At 40.8% G+C, this 19,577-nt stretch overlaps 1 protein-coding gene across 1 annotated transcript in view; it reads left to right on the top strand.

Moving 5' to 3' along the window:
* The window catches only part of IMPG1 (interphotoreceptor matrix proteoglycan 1), a 119,150-nt gene that overhangs the window by 34,985 nt on the left and 64,588 nt on the right, over window positions 1–19,577 (top strand). Inside the window, exons 5-10 of the mRNA XM_059699709.1 lie at window positions 455–519; window positions 1,112–1,191; window positions 7,854–8,006; window positions 13,892–13,950; window positions 18,106–18,126; window positions 19,264–19,511. Of these exons, the coding sequence (XP_059555692.1) occupies window positions 455–519; window positions 1,112–1,191; window positions 7,854–8,006; window positions 13,892–13,950; window positions 18,106–18,126; window positions 19,264–19,511 (626 nt within the window). The remainder of the gene's footprint in view (window positions 1–454; window positions 520–1,111; window positions 1,192–7,853; window positions 8,007–13,891; window positions 13,951–18,105; window positions 18,127–19,263; window positions 19,512–19,577) is intronic.

The raw sequence follows: 19,577 nt of genomic DNA on the forward strand, positions 1-19,577 counted from the left end.
CCATCACTGTAGCCACAAGTTACTTTATTGGATAAACTTACTGACTCTCTGCATTTGTAGGTTTGAAAGTCTGAGATTTTAGCAAGAATATTTCAGTCATGGACCAAGTCATCAATTATCTTTGATGTCAAGGGCACAGTTTAAGCAGAAAGGACTATAAAACATCAGGCCCCCGAACCATCTTTGCTATCAGGGACAAGTTCCCCAGGACCATGAAAAGCCAACATGCTTATGAAAAGCCCCGCAGTCAAACAACCATTTGGGGAGGGTTGTTTGAATTTTTCTTCAATTAAAATATATTAGAAGATTACTTCTGCAATGAAAAAAATAAGTAAACCAGTTTTAAAGTATACTTTTTCTCTAATTTTTAGGTTTATTCAATATAGACGAATTTAAATGCATTCCCCCTATTATCATGCTCCTTTTTACCACTTCTTCTCTATTTTGCTAACAGAAAAGATGAAATATCCACAGAAGAGATATTAGGAGAGCCTGGTAAAACTCCCGTGTTTTCAACAGGTAAGCTTAGGTCTTATTCCATCTGCTTCTGAACCTTAATTCAAATCATCAGGAAAGCATGCTGTTTGAAAAGCAATCCTTAATTGAAGTTGACAAAATTTATAATGTACTTTCTCAAAACTAGCTTGTATGTCTAACCTTATAAAGTAATTTAAACTTATTTTATGAAACTTGAAAAATCTAGAAAAGAACAAAAACAAAACCAAATTGTCCATTATTCTACAACTTAGAGGCAGTAATTACCAATACTTCCCAACAAACAAATTCAGGATAAACCTTTGTCCATGTGTCCTTTACATCGTCACCAAAAGAAAAATTAACCAGGTCTCCTTAGGCAGAACCATTTAACTGAAACATATCTGAGAGAGCACCAAACTTGGGTCCTAGAGAGAAAGACAAGTTGGGAGGAATAGTATTAGTTATATTTTGCTCAAGAACATATTTATGTGATCTTAAAATAAAAATGAGCTCAGCATGGATCTAACGTATTTAAATTCCAGAGTGACAGAAAAAGTATGTGAAATGTTTTACCTGTTCTAATGTCAACTCCTCCAGTCTCATTTTGTGCCTGCTATTTTTTAAATTCCCACAGATGTTGCCGATGTCTCACTCAGGCCCTTCCCTCTCACTCCTGAGGACACACTCCTCAATGACACCAAGATGCCTACAACAGTAAGAAGTTCTGAGAGTCAATCCAGCTCCTCACAGGCCTTTTTTGTCTTAGTAAAATGGACTGGCCATTCAGTATTATTAGTACTGCATTTTTATCACTCTAGTGAAGAGTCATTGACTTTGTTCTGTTCAGTATGCTCACTTCTTCCTAGGGACTGAGGAGTAAAATACATTGAAAACTAGGGGTAAGGTGTGAGGAAGTGCAAGAAGCAACATAATTATAAACTCCAGGAAGGCAGGGGCTCTTTTCCCAGTGCCTAACAGAGGATTATATACAGCAGGTGCTCACCAAGCTTTAGAATGAATGAATGAATGAATGAATCTTCCCGTCAATCAGGTTCTTTCTCCACTGAAGTGTCATCTCCTGCTGACAACAAAGGTAGAAGTTTTGTGCTTAGTCATGTCCAGCAGGAAAAGGTGATATAAATATCAAAATGATCGAAATCCTTCATGTCAAATGGGGAAAAATAAAACCAGTGTTCGCAGGTAAAGAGGAGCACTGACAACTGCTCTGTTTGAATCAAAAAAGCATGCAGGAGGAGAGAATTGTTACAGAATTTAATGTTGGTTATCAAAAAAGGGGGGGGCATCTTTAAACTTCCCAGAGGCTTTGATCCAGATGCTCAGGGCTGAAGCAGGAAACAGTGGTGGAGTTGTGGCAACACAAGGTAGGCAGCAGATCCTCTCAGCCTTACAGGGCCACTGCGACCAGTTCTACCAGCCCCTGTGGCCTGTGAGGCTTCTCTAGCCCTTTCTTCTTCCAGATGGTGAGGGCAGGAAGTTCAGTCTCGCCAGCTCGACATGAAAATTCAGGTATGAGAATCCTGCTGGCCACTCTCTCCCTGGCCTTTAGGACAGATGGCCACAGATTTGGTGGGAGTATGATTATGTACAAAGAATAAAAGGATTTTATTCTCAAAAATGCTCTTCCATCAACAGTGAAAAGTGCTGTTGAAAAAATTATTGAGATTAAATATATTCACTGTAAAATTTATAAGATAACTACAGTTTGTCTTCTCTTTTCTCCCATTACCTGTGTCCCACCTTCTTTAAAATTTAATGTACGTCCCTCATCCTGCAGTAAATATCTCCTGAATATTTTATTTCACTCATCGCATCCTCCTCGTAACGTCCTTTTTACCAACTGCATCTATTACTTATTCTTTCATTCAGCAAATATTTAACTAAAATTCCTACCTTTAGGAAATGTATAATGCAAATAAGTACAACAGAATAGTCTAAGTACAATGATTGAAGATGACAGATGTATATACTGGGACTAATGATAGGCTGGGACAGATTGCAAAGGACCTGGCCCCAAATCATGTATATTTACTGAGAGTTTTATTCATAAATGGTCTCGTGTGTGTTTTTTTTATTTGGGAGAGTCCATGAAGTGTGAGAATCATGCTGGACTCAAGGAGCTTATACGTGGGATGACAAGATTAGCACAGGGGTGGGGAACCTTTATTCTGCCAAGGGCCATTTTGATATTTATAACATTATTCACTTAATATAAATTCATGCTGCTGTGAAAGTAAAGCAGATTTGTTAAATTTTGAGTCCTGCCTGCGGTTGCCTTGGCAGTTCCAGACCAAATGATTTTCCAGGCCTTACATTCCCCACCCCTGCTCCAGGTGAATACATCATAGGTACCAAATGAGCAAATCAGATGTTATTCACTGTTCTAGAAGGTTAGAGGAAAGGCAAAGTTTTCTGACCTAGATGGTCAGAGGGATAGTTCTTTTAATGGACTATAAGACTAGGAGATATTAGTAAGAAGTAAGAAAGAATGTGTAGAACAACCACTTCAGAAATATAACTAAAGGACAGAACAGACAGCATCCAGAACCACAGGAAGGCTGGCTGAGTGGAAATACTACAACTAGGAGGAAAGAGAATATCATACCCAGACTCAGAGGAGGCGCAGTGCTGAAGTGAAATACTCAGGTGCGGAGTGCGCACGCGGAGCGGGCTGGCGGCGGAGGGCCCGGTTGTTGTTTTCAATCAGGAGGGAGTTTCAGACTCTGAGCTCCAGATCCAGGCGAGTCTCTGGGGACCCAGACTCAAACGGGAGAAGCGGGACTGTCTGGCTTCGGTCAGAACTCGAAGGCAGCTTTCTCTCCGAGGTTTGCAGCCATTGCTGGGACTCTGAGAGGCAGAGCCCCTGGGGAAGGAACTGAGAGCAGCCATAACTGCTTGCTCTGGCCCGCCCTGTAGATCCCCGGGGACCTGCCCCGCCCAAGCCCTGCACAGAACCATTTGCCCGATAGCCTCAGGCAAACGCTAGATTAGCACCGCCCTAGAGATCCAGCACAGAAGCCCTCCCACTGCAGACACAACAGACTCTCATAGCCAGTTAGCCTGGAGGTCAAATCACCCCCGGTATTGCCGACATCAATCAAGGCTTAAAGGCAACAAGAGTGCGCACAAAGACCACTAGGGGGTGTACCAAGAAAGCATAAAAAATGCGGAGACAAAGAAACAGGACAAAACTGTCAATGGAGGATATTGAGTTCAGAACCACACTTTTAAAGTCTCTTAAGAACTGTCTAGAAGCTGCCGATAAACTTAGTAAGGCCCTCAAAAAGACTGGTGAGACCGCCGATAAATGTAGTGAGATCTTCAAGAAATCTAATGAGACCCTCGATGTTGTGATAAAGAACCAACTAGAAATTAAGCATACACTGACTGAAATAAAGAATATTATACAGACACCCAACAGCAGACCAGAGGAGCCCACGAATCAAGTCAAAGATTCGAAATGCGAAGAAGCAAAAAACACCCAACTGGAAAAGCAAAATGAAAAAAGAATCCAGGAGAGAACCAAGATGGCGGCATAGGTTAATGCCGGAGTTTGCTGCTTTGAACAACTACTTCAAAAGTGAAACCAAAAAACGAAAGGGACATCACCCAGAACCACAGGAACGCTGGCTGAGTGGAAGTCCTACAACTAGGAGGAAAGAGAAACGCACACGGACACTCAGAGGAGGCGCAGTGCTGAAGTCAAATTCTAAGGTGCGGAGCGGGCTGGCGGCGGAGGGCGCGGTTGGCGTTTTCAATCGGGAGGGAGTCGCAGACTCTGAGCTCCAGATACAGGCGAGTCTTTAGGGACCCAGACTCAAACGGGAGAAGCGGGACTGTCTGGCTTCGGTCAGAGCGAGTGCAGCTTTCTCTCCGAGGTTTGCAGCCATTGCTGGGACTCAGAGAGGCAGAGCCCCTGGGGACAGGACTGAGAGCCGCCATAACTGCTCTCTCCGGCCCACCCTGTTGATCCTGTGTGACCCGCCCCGCCCAAGCCCTGCACAGAGGCATTTGCCGGATAGCCTCAGGCAAAGGCTAGATAGCACCTCCCTAGAGGACAGAAGTTCTCTCACTGCTGACACAGCTGATTCTCATAGCCACTTGGCCTGGAGGTCAAACCCTCCCTGGAATTAGCTACAACAATTGAGATTTAACTATAAGACTGCAAACAAAGACCACTAGGGGGTGCACCAAGGAAGCATAACAAAATGCGGAGACAAAGAAACAGGACAAAATTGTCAATGGAAGATATAGAGTTCAGAACCACACTTTTAAGGTCTCTCAAGAACTGTCTAGAAGCCGCCGATAAACTTAATGAGATCTACAAGAAAACTAATGAGACCCTCGATCTTATACTGGGGAACCAACGAGAAATTAAGCATACACGGACTGAAATAACGAATATTATACAGACTCCTGACAGCAGACCAGAGGAGCGCAAGAATCAAGTCAATGATTTGAAATGCGAGGAAGCAAAAAACATCCAACCGGAAAAGCAAAATGAAAAAAGAATCCAAAAATGCGAGGATAGTGTAAGGAGCCTCTGGGACAGCTTCAAGCGTACCAACATCAGAATTATAGGGGTGCCAGAAGATGAGAGAGACCAAGATATTGAAAACCTATTTGAAGAAATAATGACAGAAAACTTCCCCCACCTGGTGAAAGAAATGGACTTACAGGTCCAAGAAGCACGGAGAACCCCAAACAAAAGGAATCCAAAGAGGACCACACCAAGACACATCATAATTAAAATGCCAAGAGCAAAAGATAAAGAGAGAATCTTAAAAACAGCAAGAGAAAGAAACTCAGTTACCTACAAGGGAATACCCATACGACTGTCAGCTGATTTCTCAACAGAAACTTTGCAGGCCAGAAGGGAGTGGCAAGAAATATTCAAAGTGATGAATACCAAGAACCTACAACCAAGATTACTTTATCCAGCAAAGCTATCATTCAGAATAGAAGGTCAGATAAAGAGCTTCACAGATAAGGAAAAGCTAAAGGAGTTCATCACCACCAAACCAGGATTATATGAAATGCTGAAAGGTATCCTTTAAGAAGAGGAAGAGGAAGAAAAAGGTACAGATACAAATTATGAACAACAAATATGCATCTATCAACAAGTGAATCTAAGAATCAAGTGAATAAATAATCTGGTGATCATAATAGAATCAGGGACATAGAAAGGGAATGGACTGACTATTCTTGGGGGGGAAAGGGGTGTGGGAGATGCGGAAAGAGACTGGACAAAAATCATGCACCTATGGATGAGGACAGTGGGTGGGGAGTGAGGGCGGAGGGTGGGGCGGGAGCTGGGAGGAGGGGAGTTATGGGGGGGAAAAAAAGAGGATCAAATGTAATAATCTGAACAATAAAGATTTAATTAAAAAAAAAGAATGTGTATATGAAGTAAAGTGTGTGTGTGTGCGCGCGCGCGCGCTGTTGCTGCAGGAGGTCATGGGGGGCAGTGAGGAGGGTCTTCAGTCAGGAGACTGCACAGCAGTATAGTCCTCAGCAAGGGTGAATGGAGCTCCCTGCATTGAGCAGGGAGAAGTGAGACAGACCAAAGCTGTTCAAGCAGTTCGGCATCAGATGGTGGCGAGTCAAACATCAGGAAAAACAGTTTGGGTTTTATCCCATAGGTAATTAGGACGTCACTGAGGGTGCTGGGTGAGAGGCATAAAACATTAATAAGTGGTTGAAGGTAAGTTACAAAACTTCTCACTAATACATCTAAAGGGTTTACTGAATGTCTCTTATGAACTTCCTATCTGCCTAATGGAATGGTGAGCTTCTAGAGCAGTCGTTCTCAACCTTCCTAATGCCTCGACCCTTTAATACAGTTCCTCATGTTGTGGTGACCCCCAACTATAAAATTATTTTCGTTGCTCCTTCATAACTGTAATTTTGCTACTGTTATGAATTGTAATGTAAATATCTGATATGAAGGATGTATTTTCATTGTTACAAATTGAACATAATTAAAGCATAGTGATTAATCACAAAAACAATATATAATTATATATGTGTTTTCCGATGGTCTTAGGCGACCCCTGTGAAAGGGTCATTCGACCCCCAAAGGGGTCGCGACCCACAGATTGAGAACCACTGTTCTAGAGCATAACACCATATGCTATATTTTTTTCCAATGTCCCATAGGTCCTAGCACTGTGCTACACCCACACAGATGCTCAGTGTGTATCATTTGAATGATTAAATGAGCAAGTGGATGGATGGATGGATGGATGAATGGATGGATGGATGGATGGATGGATGGATGGATGGATGGAAACCTTCCCATTAAACAAATACCAGTAGCTTGGTAGGTGTAAATACACATCCTCCGCGTGTCCTATTAAAGTGAGAGGCTGTTCTGCTGTTCACTGCCCGTGGAAGGAGTCTGTGATAAAAAAAAAAAAAAAAAATGAGGCGAAGCTACATCACCACCACCCAGATGAGTTTTGCCTCTCATGGCATTTTCCATTGGTTGTGCCTGTCTCGCAGCTTCCACAACTCTACTATCACTCTAAGAAACTGTACGTTACCAGAGACAGTTGGTTTTCCACAGACACATTTTTTACTCTTGGGAGGAAGCTGTGCAGATCTCGGGATTGTGTGGGTACCCAAGACTGGAAATCTGTCCAACCCCAAGTTTGAAACACAGCTCCAGGTTTATTCTGTGCCCTGGGAGCCCATGTGAGTGGAGAACAATGAGAGACTCCTGCTTGTTCTCAAACCAAAGGACAAAAAGGATGAACCCTGGCCCTTTGTGATCCTCAGAACAGCACTGCTATTCTCAGCCACATGCTTTCAAAGGTGGCCCAAATATGCCATTTTCTCTGAGAGAGATTTCACACCCTCTCTTGACTTGACAGTGCTTTCTAACCAGTTTCAGTATGAAATTTAAGCACAAAGAGTCTTAGTAAACCAGTCTAGACTTCTCTAAAAAGGGTTATATTAAATAATACCAGCATCCATAGGTTATTTTGTATAATCCAATCCTTATCAAAGAGTGTTTATAAAGTTACAAAAGTATGTGGCACAATCCTACTGATGCTCCAGCAATATATATGAATTGTGTGTGTGTGTGTGTGTGTGTGTGTGTGTGTGTGTGTGAATGTTTTCATGAAGAACACAGTCATAAAATGACTGTTCTCAAAGATTCAAAGTAGTTCATTCATTGGAGCTTTGGTGCTTTGTGTCCCAGTGAAATTCACAGGCTGCTTCTAGTTAATAGGACTTTCATTCTAAAAATACTAGAGCCTTCATAATCCAATTCTTGAGACAAAATCAATATATGTTGTATAATATTACCATTTTCTTGTGATGTATATTAATAGAAGACCTTTTTAACTTAGGAAAGAGAAATGGAATTCTCTGAGGTATCCGAGGGCCCACCGGAGCAGAAGGTGGTGCTGAGCATCTCCCTGGCAAACCAGAAGCTCAAGGCAGAGCTCACTGATGCCCAGTCCCCATATTACCAGGAGTTGGCAGCAAAGTCTCAACTCCAGGTGAGTGAACCACAGCACAAGTCTAGACTCAGAATCTGGGAGCCAACAGGAAACAAACGTTTTTGGTTAATAATTCCATTTTCTTGTGATCAGGCATGCATTTTTAACCACTGCAAAATAAACAAATACACCAAAAGCTGCAATGGGTCTCAACATGTTAGGAAAAAGTGGCTCTCCAGGAAAGTTTTCTGTTCCAGCTTTTCCACCTTACAAGTCCTTCACATTTAGATTTTCTTCATATAGTAATAGGTTGTAAATCGTATTTAGCAGGAAGCCACTGAGCAGATATTCTAGATGTCTAAAATGTCCATGTGGACACCAGCTAGGGAATATGCTGGGTTGAAATATGAATTTTGAATCCATATTACCTTGTTTTCCATATTTCCACTTTTGCCATCTGATGCAGCTTAAAGCCATGGCAGTTTTCATAGGTGACAGGCAGAAGGCAGTTATGTTATCCATGACATCCAGCACTAAACTAAGGACCTGCCCCAAGATGTCTCTTCCATCTCTGACCATCATCCTATCTGCCTATCCCTGATCAAATTAAATGGCTCTTCACTCCCTGCAGGAGAATCCAAACTACTCTGCTGAACATGGCAGCTGAGTATCATAAGACACTGCCTGTCTTATGAGCCTCATCTTAACACCAGTTCCTTACCATCCCACTCCTTTGCACTCTACTTTCTCACCGTTAGTCTTTATAAGTAATGCCTCCTCCATCCGGAATGCCCTTCCCTGAGATTCATTTTGCAAACATCATGAAAAATTCTCTGTATCCATTCTGGGTTCACTCCTCTGGGCTAACGCCTGGGCCCACTGTTGTCATAACATGATTACTCTGTCTTGAGATTGTTTGTTTATATGTCTATTGCCTCTGTTGTCTCCATTCCTCCCTCCTTGTCCTCCCACCACCCTCACTAACACCAGGCTATGAGCTTTCCCTTAAGGGCAGAAACTGTTGCTTTCATCTCAGTAACCTTAGCTCCTAAGAGCTTGGGATGCAGCAACTACTCAGTACCTGTTTGTAGAAATTCAACTGAAAATAGAAGCATCCATGAGATTACAAAACTGTGAACTATGTTTATGGACAGCCCAAGCATCTTATTGAGCAAGGCCAGGGAACAAACAAAGGCCAGGGCTCCACTTCTCATACTCCAGTGCTTACCGCTGTCAACTGGAGAGGAGCTAAGAGAAAAACATTCATAAACCTCCAACCTCTCCCAGCATCAGCATAGTCAATAAAATGTAGAACATCATTTCTACAAACTTCAAAGAGAAAGCATCAGCATGGGGTATTTACGAACCAGAAAAGTACTTAGACATGGACTATTAGATAGAATGCATTTTTAAAATAGTCTGTTATCTTCTATTTGCTCTTTGAAATATTCTCTTCAGCAAATCCTTAGCATAGTCAGAGTAATGTCAGAATTGGATAATTGGCCATAGACTGTCTTCACTTCACCTGTGAATTTTCTAAGCACCTAGAACTACCTGATGTGGAGTAATACAATTAAATTATAATTTTTTAAAGATCTTAGTTGTAGTCTTGTTTCTGCCAAGAAATAGCCATAAAGATTTGAGGATCACTTCCCTGACCTTAGATTCCTCATTTAGAAATTAAAAATGACCTCAAAGTCCCTTTCCAAATCTACTTCTATGTAGAGAAATAATACCACTGTACTGGTCTTAATGTTTTATATGTATTAACTCATTTCATTTTCACACAAATCTATAAGTTAAGTGATATTATTTCTTTTATTTTTTTACAAGTCAGGATACTAAGGCAAGAGGAAATTAACTAAATGCTCAACAATGTCATACTAGTAACTGGCAGAGCCAAGACTCAAACTCAGGCAGCCTGGCACCAGAACCCCTGCTCTTAGCCACTCTAATTCCTATTTTTCCCAAATACACATATTTATGGGGAGAAGATTTTGTATCAAATAAACATGCCCTTCTAGCCTCTGAAATATTCATTAGTCAAGGAAGAGTATATCTCACTTGGTCTGGTTGCAGAGACCTGCTGGTTCCATTGCACGGGTCTCTGGCTTCTCTCAGATGGACCCCCTCCGCTTCGAGCATCTGTTCCCCTCCCAGGCCCCTGGGTAGTCTGGACACCTCAAAGCCAGTCATCACATAACCAACCAGCCTCACCACAGCCCAGCACTTGCATTAGCACAGTCATTTGGACCTAATCGGGAATTAATGGGCAGTGCTTTGCAGTAATTTAATTTCCACAATAAACTTAATGAGCAATTTAATACAGATGTCAAAAGGAATGCGTAGTTGTTGTCTGAATGCTTTCTCCTGTGCAAACATTCAGGAGAGCTCCACACAGCTGCCTTTTTATAGCCCCGTTAACGTACATTCTGGCAGAATCCGGGAGGCCCCTGTGCATTTAGTGTTATTAATAAGGTCAACTGGACACTTAATTAGTAATTTAGTGGTTAGTGCTCCATGATTGGAAGGTTCCCGGAAGATTATTTAGCAGAATTAACTGAAGGCCTTTGTCATCTCCTCCCTAGACGCCTCCCGCACCCTCCTAAGTAAAGCTGCTTCTGAATCCATCAGCGGCAGGTTCACAAAGAGGACACAGGCACAGGCAATAACCCCCCCACTGGAGCCCCTGCGGTGAGCGCCCAGGAGGGGAGGACAGCTCTCCCGGCCATGCATCCTACTGCCTAAGCTAATAGCTGTGGGGTTCCACGGGAGCCGTTCTGTGCTTGATTGATTGTATCTGCATGCATCACAGCATCTCTGGTATCCTGGACGAGAAAGAGAGATGAGTTGGGGGTCTGGATCTTCTGCTCCCAAAACTATAGCTCATTCTTCAACATCCAGTCCTCGGTGGGGTAACTGGGATGGCATGACCAACTTTGTGGCTCAAAACTATTTGTCCAGGAGCAGACCTGGAGCATGGACACAGCTCTCTCCCACCTGCCCCATTATAAAGACCAGCTCTGCAAAACCTGATCTCCTGATCTCATGGAGGGGTAGGAGTGACACCACAGAAACATTCCCCGCCCCCTGTCGCTGACCGCGACAGGGACCCTCTTCCTGTCCTTCCCCACACTGAGTCTTTCTAAAACAACTACTGAAGGCTTACTCTGCCCCTGCCAGGCTCTGTGCTGTGTGGCCCTGGAGGAAGTCAGAGATCCTGGGCAATCAAGGAGCTAGTAACCCAGAAGGAGACTAGTAAATAGACAAAGTATCACTGCCTCTCTCCCCACTGTGTGTCAGGTGTGTGTTGTTCCTTACAGCAGCCTTATGATATAGGTGGTATTACCTCATTTTGGTTAAGGGAACCAAGATTCAAAAAATTAAGTAATAAACTCAAGGTCATACAACTAGAAAGTTGAGAACCAATATCTGAACTCAAGCTTATACATTTATCTTCTCATCATCCAAGCTTATTCATTTATCTTCATCACTGTAGTTGCTACACACAACATATTTTTAAATTGATGGAAGAAAATATGACTCAGAAGGTAAATCAGTCTGCTGAGAAAAAAATAAATCCATGATATATTCCAAAGCCCAATGTATGTGATTTGGGGATTATCTGTGCATCAGCGTTCTAGTCCTTGGCATAGATAATGAGGATTTGGCAGTAATTTTAGATACAGTGACAATGCAGTGGCATGTTGGTGAGTTTAGACGGAAAAGATGCACTCAACTTGATTAAACAAAATGTGCTGAGTCCCTACTATGTGGATGACAATCTGATGGGCACTGGGAAGGAAAGATAAAGATAAATAAGTAAGACATGATGCCTGAGCCCAAGGAGTATAATCTCTGTGAGGGACACACATGCACCTCCCAGGCAGTTTAATGGAAAATACAGTAATATGTCCTAGAGTGGTAGGGAGAAGAAATAACTGAACCTGACTTCAGGGCCCTACAAATGCTTTTCAATAGAAAAGATATCTGAGCTGGCTTTGAAAGATGGGTCGGGGGAGAGGGGTGGTCAATGAACAGAAGGTGGAAGATGCACCTTGGTCTAAAAAAAAAATGTATAGATGTCTGGAAGAAGTACACATTGTATATGGGGAGGGACAGTGGTGACTTTAATGTGACTAGAGGAGACAATATTGGCCAAGGGGGTAAATGGCAGGAAGTGCAAATGGTAAGGTGCCCGGGGAGAGAGGGTAAACTGTGAAGGGCCTTAAATGCCATTCTGAAGTATTACTAGTAGATCTTAGTCAATGGGCAGTGCAGCCCATCAAGAGATTTTTAGTGAAGAGTGACGGTTATGGAATGATCAACTTGGAAAAATATTGTAGTCAAAAAGACATCTCCCCATTTCCCCCCACCCCAACTCATAAAAAAAAAGAGAGGAAGGAGGAGGAGGAGGAGGAGAAGAAGAAGAAGAAGAAGAAGAAGAAGAAGAAGAAGAAGAAGAAGAAGAAGAAGAAGAAGAAGAAGAAGAAGAAGAAGAAGAAGAAGAAGGAGATTTATCTTCCCCCCACACACCCAGAAAACCATTTTGGTAATACAGAAAGGGCATTAGGGAGAGGCATGGGAATAAGAAGAATATGATGGAAACAAAAGACATGTAGGATGCAAACAAACAGGCGAGGTGACTGGATGTGAGGGGCACAGAGGAGAGGTATCTGGGGATGCTGGGCTCTCTGGCATGGAAGGTGAAGGGTGTTCCCAATCCTGACGGAGACAGAGCACCCAGGAGGAAAGGCAGACTTGGAGGAAGAGAATTGCCCAGGTTGGCGACTATGTAATTAGTGACAACGGTTGGGATATTCACATGGAGAACCCCAAGTTGTATGTCAGGTGGCCATTGAAGCCATGGGAGAAAATGGGATCCCCAAGGAGAGGCAGAGGGAAGTGGGCACAGGGAAGGGAGGACAGGGCCGAGGCCCTATTCACCTCTTCAGCCTCCCTCACGGTCACCCTGCTCTCCCTCCCATGCTTCACTGCTAGACTGTCTTGTCTTCCTCTTGGTTTTGCTTGCCTCCCAGGCTTCATACAAGTAAGTAGGATAGGTAGTGCCCGTTCATCTGTGTGACAATGTCTGGAGAGCCTAGCACAGAGTCCATAGTCGAGCTAACTGAATAAATGGGAGAGTGAGTGAGATGAGGTTGAGGATGCAAACTTGCAGAATCCTTACAGTTTCAATGGAGAGTGAAGACAGGAATAGGATAAAGACTGACAGAGTTGTCTGAGAGATGGGAGAAGAACCAGGGGGAGGGGGGAGGGCAGGGAAACCACGGAGAAAGAAATAAAAATGTCTTAGGATTTGGAGAGAGGCGAGACAATGGCCTAGAGAGAACCTTCCCTCCTGGGGATTGAGGGGCAGAAGCAAGACTATTGTAGGTTGGGAAGTAATTGAGTATAACAATCGTGAAATATTCTGATAATATGCCTCATTAGCAAGGTCAAATTAAATGAGAAAATGTATTGTAATTTCACATAAATCTAAGAGCCAATGTAATATATTACATTAGAATCTGCTATTAACATTTTATTTAGGTAATTTGACTTTAATAATTCCTTTAACACTGTAGATGTTTCCAAATCATATAGCTCAATTCAGAAAATATTATAGCTATTCTGTGCGTATAGGTAAAAATACTGCGGCCAAAAAATTTTCTTCCGAGTACCAACTTGAAGTTGTTTCATGTTTTATGTAAAGTAACCACTAAAGCAAGTCAGAACTATCCAATTACAGCTTTCCAGCTTTAAAATAAATAGCAAAACACTTTCCTCCAGGTTTCTGAAATAACTAAGAATAAATCTGGCCTCGATCATTATATCCATTTTTATTTTTTTCCCCTAACTCATCAAAAGTATTTAGTCACTTTCCGTTAATTAAGACCTTACCCAGTAGAATCAAGGTGTATTTCATAATTTTTTTCTCTCTACAGATGCAAAAGGTATTTAAGAAACTTCCAGGATTCAAAGAAATTCATGTGTTAGGATTTAGGTAAGTAAGAGAGCAGGACTCTTATCAATTTTTAAGTTACTTTCTTCCTAGCCTCTTTTAAAGGTGATGTCATGAGGATTATAAAGTCTCCTTCCCTCCAATTGTTTAGCTCTGTCAAATCCCAAAAACTGAATACATTTCAGATAAAGGAATTACCTAATTAGAACCTGACCCTAGGTCAGTGGTTCTCAACATTCCTAATGCCTCGACCCTTTAATTCAGTTCCTCATGCTGTGGTGACCCCCAACCATAAAATTATTTTCATTGCTACTTCATAACTATAATTTTGCTACTGTTATGAATCATAATGTAAATATCTGATATGCAGGATATATTTTCATTATTACAAATTGAACATAATTAAAGCATAGTTATTAATCACAAAAACAATATGTAATTATATATTCAATATGTGTTTTTTGATGGTCTTAGGCGACCCCTGTGAAAGGGTCATTCGACCCCCAAAGGGGTCGCGCCTCACAGGTAGAGAACCGCTGCCCTAGGTGATGCTTTAAGGGGTAGCACAGGGCTGTGTTCCTTTCTCCCTCTGGAGTCAGAAACATGGCTCTCTCAGAAAGCTCACCTGCTATCCTTGGCAATGTTATTAGCAAACCTCTTAGAAAAATTCCTCAGTACAGACAAGTCAAAAAAAGTAGCAATTGGTGTCTAATTGCCTGGTTGCCTATCGATGCTAAAGATCATCATTGCTTAAACCAATCAAGTGTGGTGGTTGCCAGAGGGAAAGGGTTGGGGGGGGAAAGGGAATCCTAATGTATGGTGACAGGAGAAGATTTGACTTTGGGTGGTGGGCACATGGTGCAATATACAGATCTTGTAGCATAGAAACCCACACCTGAAACCTGTATGATCATGTTGACCAATGTCACCCCAATCAATTTAAGTTAAAAAATAAACAATTAGTTAATTTTAAAATTTGAAACAAAAAGTAAATAAAATAAACAAATCAAGCTGAACCAAGAGAGCTAATAACAGTGGTGCCTACAGGGGAGTGGGGTTGGAGGAATGGGGTGGACAGAGACAGGGGTGGAAGCAGGACTTCCCAAAATATTTTATGTTATTTTGACATCTGAACCATAATAATATATAGTACCATGCAAAAACTATTAAATGAAAAAGTATTATAATAATTATAAAAATTGTTAAGTGAAAATTTTCAATAAAAGAAATGAAATAATCAAATAGCACCACACTGCAGCAGGGTCCGATCATATCCCCTTGGCAGGTCTATATCCGTCAGCACCTCAACATTCTAATGTGGGTTCATAATTTTTGGCAAGATTTGTGCGTCTTTTTCTTAAGTTCTCATTATTCAAAACATCTACAAGTGGGACCACATATGTTTTACTTTTTTTCTTAATGCTCCGCAGGGTAAACATCAGCCCTGGTATGACAGAGTGTGATTCCTGCCAGAGGGGATTTGTAAAGTGGGATAAGCAGGAGTCACCCAAGTCCTTCCCGGCTCCCTTACCGTCTATCGTCTTAAAGCATAAAGGTGCCCAGAGCCAGGGTGCCACACACTCACAAAGCATTCCTCTGGGGGAGCTCCACCAGTTTATTTCTTTTGAAGTTATCAGGCCCCCTGATCTGCATAATCCCAGAGGAAGGAAACATTGAAAAGTGAAAGTTATAAAAGATGAAACCCTTCCTATTTACCAAAGCAGACTTGTTTTTCTTTATTTCAACATGCCGCCCCACAGTATTCCATGTGAAATCAGATGGATTAAAAAAAATAAAAGGTGATGGGAGGATATTCTGCATAGATGGCAAGGTCTTCTGGATAAACCACTGTAGTTAAAGAACAAATTTTTAATTTAAAGCTGTTAAATGATAGGAATGTTTTGGGGACTTTTTTGGTGAATGTTCAAGTGCTCATTATTTCCTCCTTTCAAATAAATGAAAACTAATAATAATAAAAAATATATTTCAGAACAAAATAAAAAATGTTAGGCTGATTAAATTTTCAAGGTAAAAAGTTTAAAGATATATCCCTTGAAGCTGCATCTTTCCCATGTGTTTATCTCTGTAGGAATTTATTCTTATTTCTTCCAAAGATGCATATAAACTAAATTTGATCACATTTTCCCAATGATTTCTATTATGTAATAAAGATTTAGTCTCCAAGAAGGAAAACACATTTAACCCAAATACAATAAATGCTATGCTGTGAGTACCACAAACTTTTAATCATTAATAACAATGCTCAGCATTTTGTAAAGTAAACTCATTATGAAGGAAATTGCTTTCTCATGGAGCCAGGTCCCTACAGAAGGCCTGACACCCTATGTCTCCTAGTACTGTCTTCATGTCCACTCATTCGTATAAAACCTGATCTACAATTTAATAAGTGCTTTTATATCAGTAACCTCATTCGATTATCTCAATACAACTGGGAACTAGTTAGGACATCTATTATTAACACCATTAAAGGGATGAACGGTGAAAGATTCACGTTATATATTGCTTTATCTCTTAAACCATATATGGGAAGCTATTAACAATCATTCAGTTTCATTGGAGGGTATTCTTCTTCAAAGACTCGCACACCAATGTCCATAGCAGCATTATTTGTAATAGCCAAGAACTGGAAAAAACCCAAATGTCCAACAGAGCAATAAATAAACAAATTGTGGCATATTCTTACCATAGACTACTACTCAGCAAAGCAACTGTTGGAATACACAACATGGATTTGCCTCAAAATAATTAAGTGAACAATGACAGATCAAAGGGAGTACATTATGATTCCACTTACATTTAACTCTAAAAAAAAATGCAGTTGCTTGGAGAGGGTGAGGCAGAGAAGGAATGGAGGGAAGGATTACACAGGGGTACCAGCAAGCCTTTGGGTGATGAAATGTGCTCACTATCTTGATTGCCATAATTGATTCGCTGGTGTACAGGAGTGTCAATCTTATCAAATTGTATACCTCCAACATGTGAAGTTTGTTTCATGACAATTATATTTCAATAAAGCAAGCTTTAAAAATGAGCAGGACTGGGGTCTTAGCCCAGAAAGCCTTGGCCTCTCTCAGCAGCATCATGGATTACAACTATCACTGAAAGAAAGCAGGAGGCCAGCTCTGGATGAATGTCGAGTTAGTACGGAAAGAATTGCCTCCCCTCAGAGCATCCCAGTGAGATGGACATAGATTCTCTCTTGTGTTCCCAGAAGGAAAGAGAGTCCATTCAGTCCTGTTCCATCAAGGGATGAAAGCAACATGAAACCCCATCCCCCGTGCCGAGTGCCTTTGTTGGCAACTCTCATTTGCAATGAAAAAAACTGAATATAGCTTCTAAATTAAATTCATATGTTTATTTTGGAGGAGTCCAAAATGTAGTGTGACAACTAAACTGACAAGTTTAGTGACTAAATGACCTTTTTTGCAGGTATGAGTGGGTGGTCAGGCTTGAGGTCAGGCAGGCCAGGATTTGAATCCTAGCTCTGCCTCTTTCCACTGACAAGTTCCCTCTCTACCTGTTTTCTGTGAAATAGGATTGATTGTGCTGTTGAGGAGATTTAAAGAGGATGCAAGTGAACTGCCTGATGCAGACCACCCATTCAGTTAACAGCTATTTGTTTTTCTTGCAACCAGGTCCACGGTGAATTGTACCATTCCCTCAAGGTTTACTGATTACAGCAATTCAAAAAACAATCGTCAACAAAACAACAGCTCCAGAGTTCAGCCTCAGATAAATTACCTTCAGAATTAAACTAAGCATTTAATGCTATTCACAGGGTCCAGAAATTAATTTATAAAATACATTTTAAAAACTCCCTGCCACCAGCACCACCCAAAACTGTAAAGATGTCTAGGATATATTTGCAGTCTCTTTAGGAGGAATATGAGCAACTCAAAGAGTTTAAGACCAAAAGTACATATAATCTTTGAACTAAAGCTCAAATCCTAATCGGAAACATTAGATCATGATGTTTACTTTCTGAGATGTATATGGTTCTCCAAGTTTCCATCCAAATTCTGATAAGAATTTATATATTTCCTTCAAAGCTTTGGACAAATATGGAAGATAATGGAAATAAGTTTTTGTATATGAAATGATACATTGAATGTCTCCATAAATTTCATAAAAATTTTTACTTCCTTGCATGTTACCATTGTGCATGATGAAATGAAGACCAAAGAAAGAAAGAGATGGGTAATTTGGACTTTTCTTTTTAATTTAAATTCTTTATTGTTTAAACTATTTTGAACTTTTAATATTTTTAAATATAGTACTTTTTTCCCCATAAATGTATATGCTGATCTTTTGCAAATAATGTTTACATATAAAATCTAGGATAACTCAATGATTTTTTAATCATTTCTTATTTAAATGGGAGTAACTGACCCATTATTCAGTAGTGGGGGGGTGGGGGGTAACTCTCAAAATCACTCCATGAGATAAAACTCAAAATCTAATTAGAAAAACATAAAGGCATATAAGGGTGATGCAAGCATGCTTCACAAAAATGTGATTTATGATAGGAAATTGTCTGCCTGAATGCATACTTGTACATGAAACTAGCCTGTCTGGATTAAAGCCGAGAAACTAATTTGCTCCTTGGTTGCAAGGTCATTTGACCTGGGAAAGGGCCCATTAGATCTAGGAAAGCTCAGTAATAAGAATCCAGCTTTGGCTCCTATAATTGACTAGGGAAATAATGAACTACAGACTGACTGATTGTGTGGCCCAAAGAACTGCCAAGGATACACATTATCAGTTCCTGTGGCCTTTAAAACACTTTGCATCCCTCTGAGTGGACTTAAATGAGAAGGTAAAACCTGATCTTAGAGGACATAGTTACAGAGAATTTGATTTGATTTTTACGTGCAAAAAGGCATTGAGTTAATAAATATTATAATAAATATACTTTATCATATGCTACTTCTCTTTCTCCTTTCTCACACCTTCTTTCCAAGATGTTATTTTTAAAGCACCTTGGGAGAAAGATTATGTTTAATTGAGGGTTTTTAATTTTTAATTTATAAATACTTCTTGGGAAAAAAGAAGAAGAGAAATATCTTCTTGATTCAGTTAGTGTTCCCTCTTTAATGTGGACTTAACCCTCATCCTGACATTCTAATTTAGAACTAAAACACATATAAAAAAAACTACATAAAATACATGTCAATTTTTTGCCACATTTCAAATTTTTTATAAACATTGAAATTATTTTGGAAGTGGGATATTCAAGAGGTTTCAGCTGTCCTGAAGCTCTGTAGCATCATAGTAACCATCTTACCAAGGCATAGAACAATGGCCTTGAGTGTGACGTGTCCTCTGCTTCTACAGTTCAAGCTCCATAGAGGTGCGACTTACGGCCATCTTTAAGAGAGACAGTGCAGAAGCAACAAGTCCTGCAAGTGACCTGCTGTCTTTTGATTCCAACAAAATTGAAAGTGAAGGAATCCTTTATGGGATGACAGAGGAGGACAATCAACAAGAAACCTATCTCACAGCTTTAGACCTCAAAAAGCTGATCAGCAGAGCACTACAGGAAGAAAAATCCTTGCACGTGGGGACAATTCAGTTCACTGACGGTCAGTTGGCAATTTCATAGTTCTGGGTTTATCCTCATTCTGACAGAGAGACTAGGAGTTGTGAAT

The sequence above is a fragment of the Myotis daubentonii genome, chromosome 6 (genome assembly GCF_963259705.1).
Source record: "Myotis daubentonii chromosome 6, mMyoDau2.1, whole genome shotgun sequence".
NCBI lineage: Eukaryota > Metazoa > Chordata > Mammalia > Chiroptera > Vespertilionidae > Myotis > Myotis daubentonii.